At 33.0% G+C, this 13127-nt stretch overlaps 2 protein-coding genes across 2 annotated transcripts in view; one reads left to right on the forward strand and one right to left on the reverse strand.

Moving 5' to 3' along the window:
• Positions 1-503: 503 nt before the first annotated feature.
• LOC124890027 (pectinesterase 1-like) lies at positions 504-10066 on the reverse strand. The gene is made up of 5 exons (XM_047401921.1): positions 9800-10066; positions 8701-8979; positions 2593-2799; positions 1708-1949; positions 504-940 (listed from the first exon to the last, which is right to left on the reverse strand). Exons 1-5 carry the CDS (start codon positions 10013-10015, stop codon positions 781-783), a joined length of 1104 nt encoding a protein of 367 aa, XP_047257877.1. The 5' UTR covers positions 10016-10066; the 3' UTR covers positions 504-780.
• Positions 10067-10366: 300 nt separating this feature from the next.
• The window catches only part of LOC124890028 (pectinesterase 1-like), an 8441-nt gene continuing 5680 nt past the window's right edge, over positions 10367-13127 (forward strand). Inside the window, exons 1-2 of the mRNA XM_047401922.1 lie at positions 10367-10740; positions 11512-11790. Of these exons, the coding sequence (XP_047257878.1) occupies positions 10522-10740; positions 11512-11790 (498 nt within the window). The 5' untranslated portion in view covers positions 10367-10521. The remainder of the gene's footprint in view (positions 10741-11511; positions 11791-13127) is intronic.

Genomic DNA, 13127 nt, shown 5'->3' on the forward strand with positions numbered 1-13127 from the left:
CATTATTTATAAGTTTTAAGTTACAAAGAAAATGTATTTGACAAATTCATTATTCATTAACTTTTACGTTATAGGTTCGTAAAAGAATGACATTTTTTATTTTAAAACATACATGAACCTATTAACTATTACTTAATTAATATGTTTCTCATGCATGAAACTTTCATCCTATAAATAGTGCTTTCTTTGGTTTGAAAAGACAAGCACTCAAAACGACTTTCCCCTTGAAAACACTAGAGAGACATTGATCAAATGGTGAAATCACCAATTCAAGAATAGAAGAGCAACATTCTTGAATGCTACTTGTTTTGTGGCTTAGTTGAATCCCGAAGATAGAGTTGTCACTTGTTCTTCCGTTTGCTCGTGGGAGAAACTCCAACTATCTTCAAGAAGCGTATTATCATGCCTCTAAGCCAAGCAAATTTTATTTTAAATTTCTTGTATAATTATCATTATTGTTCTAACAGTGTTCACGGTATAACTTCACAACGAGGAGAAAGAAATGTAAAACAGTTGAACTTTATCTTTACTTCTAAACCTTGACTTTCTTTACGTGATAGTTGAAAAAATTACATCAAAGAATAAAAATAATAACTAAATCTCTATCTCAAACTAGTCAAGATCAGCTGCCTCTGCCCGGTCCAAAAATTGAAAACAACAAAACTATACCACAATCCCATATTAATTGGGATGGGCTACATCAAAAATTGAGAAATTAAGAAAATAAACTCAAAAAATTGCTAGGACCATTAATTATATGTGCTTTTAGTTTTCAAAAATTTAAAGTGCCACAGGAGGAAGGAGCCACTTGGAGCCTTCAATATAGGCAAGGGAAATAAAAGGCTTTGCCTCTGCATCACTTAATTTCTTCACATATCCAACTCTATGATCCATTGCTGCTCCTGCTCCTTTGCAGTTATATTCCCCGTAATATATTGATCTGTAAATAATAATAATTTACATTTTATGTGTTGATAGTATTAAAAAAAAAATAGATGCACTTATATTGAGTATGGAATTTGAAAGCAAAAGAGTTTTTTTTATTCATGATCTAAAATAAATAATAGATATTTATGTGAATACAACTGTTTTATTAAGAATAACATAGAAGTTTTAAATTAAAGTATTTTTAAATATGAAAATATATTATTTTTGTAGAACATATTAAAATAAAACACACATCACATAAATTTAGATAGAGGCCGAAATACCAATATGAGCATATTACACTTACAAACTTTTTTTTAATTTGTTTGTCATATATAGTACTGAAAAAAGAAGAGTTGGTGACACTAGATAAATTTTGTAGCTTAAATATAAAGTTCGTCAAAGATTCTATTTATCGACATGTACATACTATCCAAAAAGAAAAAGGTATGTAAGAGCAATTTAGTAACAGATATTACACTTACAAACTTTTTTTTAATTTGTTTGTCATATATAGTACTGAAAAAAGAAGAGTTGGTGACACTAGATAAATTTTGTAGCTTAAATATAAAGTTCGTCAAAGATTCTATTTATCGACATGTACATACTATCCAAAAAGAAAAAGGTATGTAAGAGCAATTTAGTTACAGATTAACAATGATATTGATAACTAATTTTTATATATATATTTCATTTTGTAGTCTATACTTGCTGAATGCAAGAAAATCCAACAATAAAAAAATAAATTTAATTTAATTTTATATGTTGATAGTGACTTACTTGTCGTTTTCGGGTTTTCCATTATCAGACCATCCTTCAGGGTGAACAACATCAGTCATATCAGTATATGAAAAAACAACTCTAGAGAAAGGCTTCCATGCCCTTCCCAAGTATGCAGTTTTTCCAGTACCAGTAACCATACAATGCACAAATGAATATCCACTATCTACATTTGCTTCACCCCTTGCATGTGCTGTTATCATTGCCATTGGATCCCCTGGAATTACATGTAACTCTGTGTTCTGTATTTTCCAAAAAAAAATATAGAATAAAAGAATATTTCATTAAGTATGTTCTTCAAATGATCAGGTTATGTTAAGTTGAATTTGAACGGGTGAAATAAGTTGATTTAATAAAAGATAGGCTCAAAGCTAATTCATGCTGAAATGAGTTGGGTCAAGTAGGTTGGCTCAAGTAGGTTGAACAAAGGTTATATCCCAATACACCCAACTCAGTTACCAATTTTCTTTTTTAGTCTTCTTATAGTTTGTTTAATTATCAAAGACTAATATTTTCTTTTCATTATTAAGATCAAATAACATATCGAAAAAAAAAAAAGTTTTTCATGGATCAATTTAACAACAACAAATCTAGTACATTACCACAAAGTGGAGTCTGGAATTTTCATGAATTTGTTTAAGTAATTTATTTAATCCAAATCAGCACCAACTTTTGGTTGAGCTGAATCGTACGAGTCAAAATAGATTGAGTAAATAAATGAGTGAGTCATTCATTCGCTCAGAATTGAACAAATTGGACAAGTCATATTTGCATGAGCTAATTTTGTCATCCTTATCTAAAAATCAAGTTTAAATTATGAATCGATCTTAAGCAATTAAAAAAGGATTATGAATAAAGATTAAAAAGAATTGATTTTTCGTTTACCAGATATAAGGATTTGCCATTGCCAAAGATGAAATCAACAGTGCCTTCAATATAACAATCTTTAAAGAAATGTTTGCCACTATCATCACAAAATGTATCTTGAAATCCAAACATTTTACAGTTATACAATGATGCTTTATCTCCTCCTGTCCTCAGTGCTGCTGCTTGGGCCAATTCCCTTTTCCCATCTGGTCGTGGTGCAGAATTCTAATCACAAAAATTATATAAAGAATCAAATATATTAGACTTAACATTATGCCCAAAAAAAAACTATTGATATTGGAAGACCTAACGAATCAAGGAATTTTTTTTTTTTTCCTACCAATTGGGGCTCTATAGGGATGGTCTATAGGGTTTATAACTATTCTTCTTATTCTAACATGCTTAGCTAGTCAAGGTTTAAATTTTGTTCTACTCAAAATTTTCTGCTTCAAACCAATATCTTCCACTTGTTCGATTATTGTTGAACAGTTTTAGATATTAAACTATATTTCTTAGAAAGTAATTTTAATATGGCCGATTTTTTCCTCTTTGATAACCAATTTCGTAATAGCACCTTTTGCTTTAGCAAATTGTCTATCCCTTTTAGGGTGGGATGGGGTGGTGGGTCCAACTTCTTGAATCACATTACTATCTTATTTAAGAGTTTAAACTGGATAGAACAAAATTTTATTTTCTTAATTAAATCTCACTCTCCCACATACCAAAATAATTATATTTTATGTACGGACCCAACATGTTTTATTTTTTTATAATAGGTCAGAGACTTGAACCTAGGACCCCTACATGTTCTAATGTGATAATCTTATCTAAAAATATAATCTATTAGAGATCAGAAAACACACTTTTATCTTCTCAAATTATTGAAGATGGAATTACATAGCTGCTCAAGGATCATCGTGTAATTAGCATTAGGAAGTTTGTTAGAAGATATTTTATTTAGGTATTTGGTGATAGCTGTCAAGTTAGGCAGTTAGAGTAATTTAGTTAGCTAACTAGAAGGTGTATATATACATGTACTCTTTGATGTAAAGTTTCAGTTTTCAGAATAATACATCAAAACTTTCCTCTCTACTTATTCATTTTTGCTAACAAGCTAACTCTTATAGCCTGTGATCTCATTCAGAGCCTAACAATGGTGAAATCTAACATGGTATCAGAGCCACACGATCACCTTTGGTGATTCATTGATTCTGTTTCATATTTCACAAGCTTCGAAATTGAGAGCCCTAGCAATGGCAGTCGACAACACTTCTTGAAAATCTATGCCCCAATCATCCTCTGTTTTTTAGCCCAAGTGATAATTATGGTGTTGTTTTGATTTCTCTACAACTTACTGGATCTGAGAATTACTCTGTGTGGAGTCGTGCGATGCGAATTTCAATTCTAGGTCGAAACAAACTTGGATTCATCGATGGAACATACAAAAAGAAAAACTATGGTTCAAATTTAGCAACTCTCTGGGAAAGGTGCAATGCGATTGTTCTCTCATGGATAACAAACTGTGTCTACAAGGAACTCCTAAGCAGCATTGTTTACTCATCCTATTCTACTGTTGTGTGGAATAATCGTAAGGAGCGGTTTGATAAAATTAACGGTTTTCATGTTTTTCAGCTGCACAAAGAGATCGCAACTATTCATTAAGGTACTGATACTATCTCTGTGTATTTCTCTAAATTGAGAGAAAAATGGGTGGAATTTGATAGTATTGCACCAGTTCCTAGCTGTGATTGTCCGAAATCTCATGATTATGTTGATTTTATGCTTCTTCTCAAGCTCTTTCAATTTCTAATAGGGCTTAATGACTCATATGAGCAAGCTCGAGGTCAAATTTTGATGATGATTCCTGTTCCTTCTGTCAATAGAGCGTATTCTATGTTAATTGAGAGGGAAATCAAAGAAGCATTTCGTCAAACACATTGCCTACTGAAACTAATAAAATTACTGCTTTGCTATCACTTTGAAATGTGTCTGCACAGAGGTAAAATAGATATTATAATTCTTTTTGTGACTATTACAAGATGAAAGGTCACACAAGAGATGTGTGTTATAAATTGGTCGGTTATCGTAATGATTCAAGGTTTAGGAAGAAGGTGGAAATATGACTCATCCTGGACACTCTCAAGGTAACTTTCACACTGCTCATAATGCAGTCACACACTCTTCTTCCTCCATTCCTCACTACCACAGAGCTGACACTCATGATCAATTTGGGAGTAATGGGAGAAATTCCAAATTTAATAAAGGGAAATGGACTTCTAGGTTTGGTCGCAAACTTGAAAGCGATGAATGCAGTACTAGCACTGGTTCTAAAGAAAGTGATAATACTTTAGCTGACTGTGAGAAAGATGGCTCGTATGGTTTAGGTACAGGTGGAGGCTTTACTAAAGAACAATACAATCAAATTCTACATCTTCTTCACAAAGATGCAAAGCTGTCAGACTCAGCACCACAGGTGAATTCTATAGGTAATTCTGTTGCTGCACTTATGGTTGATCATAGCTCAACTGAGTGAATTGTGGACACTGGTGCCAAAAACCACATGACACCTCACTCTCATATACTTACCAACCTAAAGAACACTGCACCCTCACAAAATAAGGTGCAATTGCCTAATGGTACTTTTACTGATGCCACACACACTGGATCTTGTTCCATCTCTTTGGATACCACCCTCCATAATGTTCTACTTATCCCTAATTTTAAATTTAACCTTCTGTCAGTTTCTCAACTAACCAGAGCCTTACATTGTTGGTTATTATTCTTTCCTAATTTCTTTATTTTACAGGACCTCTACAGTGGACAGGTGAAGGGGATTGGTAAAGAGCATAAAGATCTCTACCTTCTACCTGTTCAAGCTCCCAATAGAGGCCCTTTCACTACATCAAAGTCTTTACATGTTCGAAATATTATTGATCCTACCTCAGTCCCACTCACGATTTGGCACCAAAGACTTTGTCACACTTTCACTTTTGTGTTGTCTCATCTATTTCCTGTTTCCTCTAAATTTAGTATACAAGATATTCATAATTGTACAGTGTGTGCACTAGCTAAACAATCTAGACTTTCATTTCCTTCTAGTACTTCTAGATTCACTTGTCCATTTCTACTTCTTCATGTTGATGTTTGGGGTCCATGTAGAATTCCAACTCATGATGGAAATAGACTTTTTGTCACTCTTGTTGATGACTATTCCAGAATATTATGGCTTTTTCTAATCAAATTGAAAAGTGATGTTCTTGTTGTTCTTCAAGATTTTCTTATCTTGATCAAAACTCAGTTTGGAGCTTGTGTTCATATCATTAGAATAGACAACGGTACAGAATTTGTAAATCATGAATATAGTAAATTGTTTAAGTCCTTAGAGATTGTCCATCAAAGAACCTGTATTCATACTCCACAACAGAATAGAGTTGCTGAAAGAAAGCATAGACACATATTGGAGGTGGCTAGAGCAACTAGATTTCAGGGTCATATTCCTCTCAGATTTTGGAGACACTGTGTCTTAACTGCTGCCTATATCATAAATAGATTACCCTCTCCTGTGTTGAAAGGTCTATCTCCCTATGAGGTATTTCACAAAGTCAAGCCTTCTTTCTAATATCTCAGAGTCATTAGTTGTCTTTGTTTTACAACATCCATTCCTAGAGGTGATAAGTTTCAACCAGGGGGTGTGCCAGCAGTTCATATGGGCTATAGTCAGTCCTTCAAAGGATACATCTTATATAATTTGCTAGATAAATGTTTCTTTATCAGTCGGGATGTCATCTTCAGAGAACATGTGTTCCCTTTCTCTCAACCATTTTCTACCTCTTGGCACCTATTCTCTACTTTTGAATCTGATGATAATATGTTTATACCTCAAGATCCACCAATCCTTACTCCAGTGACAGATGAGATTTCTCCATCATTACCTCAGGTTCCAGCTCCTCAAGTTGTTCCACCCATCATTCTTGATATGGTTCTTCCTACTAGATAGTCCCAAAGGGATAGAAGACCACCTATTTGGCAAAAGGACTATGTCATTGCCTCAGATCATTCCACAAAACCTTACTCTATTGATGAGTTTATTTCTTATGCACATCTCTCTCCTGCCTATCAATCCTTTATTGCAATAACATCAAATGAGATTAAACCAACTTCTTATAAGGCAGCTTGTTTAGATCGTAGATAGATATCTACCATGAAGGTTGAGATTTCAGCTCTAGAAGAAAATAACACCTGGAGAATTATTTCTTTACTTGCTGGTAGATCTGTTGTTGGTTGTAAGTGAATCTTTAAAATCAAGTACAACAATAATGGTTCAATTGAGAGATTTAAAGCCAGACTTGTGGTAAAAGGTTTCAGTCAGAAAGAAGGTCTTGACTACCAGAAAACCTTCTCTCTTGTATTAAAGATAGTTACAGTGAGGTCAGTCCTTGCAATTGTTGCAGATAACAATTGGCATGTACATCAAATAGATGTCTCAAATGCCTTTCTTCAAGGTGATCTCCATGATGAGGTGTATATGGAGTTACCTCCTGAATTTCAAGCTCCAACAAGATTTGCTGAGCAGAGGGAGAAACCAGTGTGCAGGCTCATCAAATCTCTTTATGGATTGAAACAAGCCCCTAGAGAATGGAATGTGAAACTCACTACAGCACTGATCAACCTTGGTTTTATTCAAAGTCAGTTGGACTATTCACTATTTACTAAAAAGGTTGGATCAGCTCTTATTATACTTTTAGTCTATGTGGATGATATTTAAATCACAGGGAATGATCTTACTAGCATCAATAATACTAAAGTAGTTCTTCACAAGATCTTTAAGATCAAAGATTTGGGAGAACTTAGATATTTCTTGGGCATTGAGTTTTCTAGATCAGAGAAGGGCATTGTTATGCATCAGAGGAAGTACTCATTGGAGATCATTTCAGAAACTAGTTTAAGTGCAGCTAAACCAGTATCTACTCCATTGGATCCTAACACAAAGCTTACCACCAAAGAATACGATGATGTGTTAACAAAAATAGTGATGATCCACTGTTGACAGATATTGGAAAGTATAGGAGGTTGATTGGTAAACTCTTTGTATCTAACTATTACCAGACCAGATATATCATTTTTTGTCTAGACATTGAGCCAATTTCTAAATCAACCTAAGAAATCTCACTGGAATGCTGCTTTAAAGGTTGTGAGATATGTAAAAAATAGGCTGGATTTGTCATACTATTTATATATAAGAAACTCACTGTATTTTGTGATGCTAATTGGGCATCATGCCCAAACACAAGAAAATTTGTATCTGGTTTTCTAGTTAAACTAGGAGATTCTCTAATTTCATGGAAATCAAAGAAGCAAGGGGTGGTGTTAAGGAGCTCAACTGAGGCAGAATACAGGAGCATGTCAAACTATATAGCTGAGGTGGTCTGGATAATAGAACTACTTAGAGCATTGAAAGTTGATATAGATATTCCTGTCACTATCTATTGTGACAACAGATCGGCTATGCAAATAGCTGCTAACCCAGTGTTTCATAAAAGAACCAAGCACATAGAACTTGATTGTCACTTTATCAGGGAGAAAATACAACCAGGGAAAGTGGAAACCAAATATATATCAACCAAGGAGCAATTTGCAGATATACTTACAAAGGGACTAGCTAAGTCACAGCATCAGACATTGTTATACAAACTAGGAGTGCACAATATCTTTGCACTCATAGTTTAAGGGGGAGTATTAAAGATGGAATTACATAGCTGCGCAAGGATCATCGTGTAATTAGCATTAGGAAGTTTGTTAAAAGATATTTTATTCAGGTAGTTGGTGACAGCTGTCAAGCTAGGCAGTTAGAGTGATTTAGTTAGCTAACTAGAAGGTGTATATATACATGTACTCTTTGATGTAAAGTTTCAGTTTTCAGAATAATACATCAAAACTTTCCTCTCCAATTATTCATTTCTGCTAACAAGCTAACTCTCATAGCCTGTGATCTCATTCAGAGAATGGTGAAATCTAACACAAATTCTTATCTTCGGCGCACTCATTGTTCTCAACTCAAATTATGTTCATTATGAATCTGCTGACTTTAGATCCTGAATTCTCTTCTAATGAAGCAAGAATACTTACCACAAAGTTGATATTAACAGCACTGAAGTATTCAGATTCAACAATCAATGTGGCACTTTCAACAGTGTTATATTCTTTTGCAGTTCCATGAAATATAAGATTTGGGACATTTTTAGGGTCTCCATATAATGTTATGAAAGGTTTTGACCTTTCAATTTTGACTTTTTCTGTGTAATTTCCACCTCCAATCCAAATAATCACTCTTCTTGTATTCCCTGCTGGGATGCTGTTAATGGCTTCTGTTAGTGTCTTGAAATCACCACTTCCATCTACCCTCACCTTCAACGTTCAAACGTAAATTCAAAATTTAGAATCAGTAAATTTAAATTCTACTAAAGTTGGCATTAATCTCAAATTGAAAACTCTTACAAAAATATTGATTTATATCATACGGAAAAAAAAATACAATAAAGAGCTAGTACTCTCTCTTCGTTTTATTTTACTTGAAGATGTTTGAATGCATGTGGGAGTACAATGGGTTTGTTGTTGTTTATGTTTGAATGTGCATGAAGTTTAGAAAGGAAAAAAAATAAAATTTCTATCTTAACATTAACATTTATATAGTGATCAAATCATGTCATTAAGGTAAAGCAGAAAGGTTAAAACTAATTTTTTAAATATATAAAAATGCCTGTCTTTTTTAATAACTAAAATGAAACTATCACAGATTTACGTTAAATGACCATTTTTTAATCCACTATTTAGATTTTGTCCCTACTTTTTTTAAATTCGTCGTGCAAATGTAGCCCCTGGACCGGCAAAATATTAGATTGTACGTTGTCTAAAGTATCATGACTAATATTTTCTCATAAGATTTTTAGTTTACTCAAAAAAAATATGTAGAACGCAACCTTAAATTTGGTAAATTTCAACAGAAATAAGAGAATTGACCATTTGCTAAACAACTATCCAGAAAGGAACAATCGACGAAAATGCAATATGGAAGCATGAAATATGTTTATGAATAATCTACAACAACAACAATGCGGTATAATTTTACAAGTAAAATTTGGAGAGGATGGTCCGTACGCAACCTTACCCTTTATTTATGAATAAGCTAAGAGGAAAGAAATTTAAAAAAATATATGTAAAAAGTCACCTTAATGATAGTTTTATTAGCCTCAGCAGCTACAAGGGCAGGGTCCAAAGTGCCCTTTCTTGTATCTATTGGCTTAACATTGGCATCAAACCAACTATTTAATTGTGATTTATCAGCTGGAATTGGTACCAAATCATCAGAAAAAACTCTGGGGATGAAAATAAGAATGGTTAAAACAATAGTTTCAATAGCAAAAATTGTGTTTTGTCTAGACATTTTTTTGATTAATTTCTTGAATTGAAATTGACGTTTTTATTAATTTTTACTATACAAATTTACTAAGTGTGGATATTTATAGAGTAAGAAAGAGGAATTAGAGGTAGATATTAAATTAAAATTAGTGGGAGATAATTTAGAGATAAAGGAAAGAGAAAATAACTATGTGGTAACACTAAAAAGGGGCATATGGATGATGGGATATTATTGAATTCTTGAAATTTTTTGCATGGTTTGTTTTGCTAATAGGTAAGTATTGGAAGGCAATACGAGTACTACGTTAATAGATGGTTTTTATTTAAGGTTGTTATAATTTATAACAATTTGGTTACGAGCACTTGCGTTCTAATTCTATATATATATATATATTGATAGTGTAAAAATATATTTACGCAATCAAGTTATTTATTTATTCAAATTTGAGTGCTACCTCTAGTTTCTCTTGTTAAACAAATTTAGAAAATAAAACCAAACCCACTTTCCATTTCAAGAAACCAAAAAAAAATATGGCTGGAAAAAACATTATATTTGTTGTGGAGACAATTATTATAACTATTATTATTTTCAATATTATTGGAGTATTTTGTGATGACTTAGTCCCAATACCAGCTGATAAATCACAATTAAATAGTTGGTTTGAAGCAAATGTTAAGCCATTAGATGCAAGAAAAGACACTTTGGATCCTGCCCTTATAGCTGCTGAGGCTAATAAAACTATTATTAAGGTTATTCTTTTTACACATATTTGTGTCGAAACTTGTGAACGTTTTATCTAAATATTTAAATTATGAGAGAATTTTAGATTTTATTGTTTTATTTTATATTATAATCTTCAAGATGCCTTCCACATGCGGAACTGGTATTTTTAAGGACGAAGTACGTTGATTTAATAATAGGTGACGATTAAATTTGATCATGGACTTGTGCGTGCAATAATATACATGTTAAAGTGCGCAACCATATTTCTTTTTCTCATAGATTAATTCATAATAAAAATATTTGCTTGTTTTTCTTATTTTCTTTTTGTGTTTGATCCATTCACCAAAACTATATCGTCTATTGTGATGAGTTTAACATTATCCCCTACTTTGTATATCGATACAAACAACTTGTACATAAAGGGGGACATAAAACCATAACCTCTGACACATATGATTTTTAATCATGTATTTTTCTGGTATATAAATGAGAGCCTATATCCGTAATACTTTTATTTATTTAATTATATATCAACACGCCCCTTATGTCCGAACAATTTTTATATACTTTATTACCACACTTATCTGCCTCACGTGCATGCTCGAAAAAATTCTTTCTCTAATAAAGGGTGTTGGTGAGGTTTGAACTCAAAAAAATTTTCTCCTATGATATCATGTCTAAATATGTGATGATCTTATTAATAAGACAAAGTTATTTATTAATTATATGTGTAAAAAAGTCAATTCTAATAGAATTTAAAATTTACCACTCTAAATTCTGAATTTACCTAACTACAGGTGAGGACAGATGGAAGTGGCGATTTCAAGACACTGACAGAAGCCATCAATAGCATTCCAGCAGGGAATACTAGAAGAGTAATTATTTGGATTGGAGGTGGAAATTACACAGAAAAAGTCACAATTGAGAGGACAAAGCCTTTCATAACATTATATGGAGACCCTAAGAATGTCCCAAATATTATATTTCATGGAACTGCAAAAGAATACAATACAGTCAATAGTGCCACTGTGATAGTAGAATCTGAATACTTCAGTGCTGTTAATATCAACTTTGTGGTATGTATTCTTTCTTTTATTTCTAATTAAAATAAAAATAAAGTAATGTTATCATGATTTCAAGATTCAGAACGAGTTGATTTAGAATGAATATCATCTTATATATATTGTTCTAGTCAAGTAGGGGTGGGCATCGGTCGGTTCGGTTCGGTTTTGTATGTTATCGGTTCGGTTTATCGGTTTTCGATTTTTAAATATGCAAAACCAATAACCAACCAATAAGATAATTTTTATCGATTTTCGGTTTTTCGGTTATTGATTCTTAACGGTTCGGTTTTCGGTTTAACCAATAAGAAAAATACTTATAAAATAGAACCCATCTGGATCAAGTAGCGAAGGCGGTCGACGAGGGAAATGGAAACAGAAATGGGTCGGATAAAGAAAGACAGCAGAGGATTCAGTGGAAGTAAAGGCTTCAGTGGGAATTCATAGTTCAAGAACTCCATCTCTGTATAATCTTTCAACCTAACTCTTTTAAGATATGAATGCTTCAGAAATTGCATAAAACAAATGATTTACTTGATCAATATAGTCAGGGACTCCCTTGCTTCAAGAATGTTTTTCTCGTTTAAGAAATATTGCACTTACATAGGTGTTAGACTATTCACTGTATTCAATGACTAATTTTAAGAAAATATATGACTTATAACAAATTATAGCTAGGATATGTGGCTTACCAGATGCCCTAGAATATTTTTACCTTGTTCAAGCTTTTCGAGAACATCTATATCTTCCTCAATCTTAGTGAGTACAACCATCAATCTTAGTCTCTCGGTAGATCAGGGGGTTCGGAGGTCTGATTCTCAAGATTTGTACCTGAGGAAATTTACATCTACCAGTTGTCAGGGGGTTCGGGCATTGTATAATCTCCCTCCCTTCGTTAATTATCAATGGAGGAGCAAGTTATATGCAAGATTAGGAGGTGGATTCAACAAATTCAAAGAGGGTTTCTTATCAGGTGGATGTATCTTTTCTCAATGGACTGAATCCATCTTTTGTAGCATCAAAACGATAGATTTCACCTACATACTGGAGATTTCAGTTGGAACAAAGAAATGGTTAACAGGTACACAGAGACAGGAAGTAGAAAGGAAAAATAATTAGGAAGCTTACTAGATGAGGTTATCAACAACACCAGTGGGATGGTATTGATGATCCGAAGACGCAGCAGCTCAAGTTGTTCATTGACAAAGAAAGTCATGGAGATGCAGCGGAAAGGGAAGAAGATGAAAGGGATTTTCTTAGTTTCTCATTTCAGAAACCCTACTAGATATTTAGTTGATATATTTGGATATGATGAGTCAAGTTGGGTCGGGTCAGTTGACCCTTGGTTAATA

Source organism: Capsicum annuum, unplaced genomic scaffold, assembly GCF_002878395.1.
Source record: "Capsicum annuum cultivar UCD-10X-F1 unplaced genomic scaffold, UCD10Xv1.1 ctg1001, whole genome shotgun sequence".
In the NCBI taxonomy this organism is placed as follows: domain Eukaryota; kingdom Viridiplantae; phylum Streptophyta; class Magnoliopsida; order Solanales; family Solanaceae; genus Capsicum; species Capsicum annuum.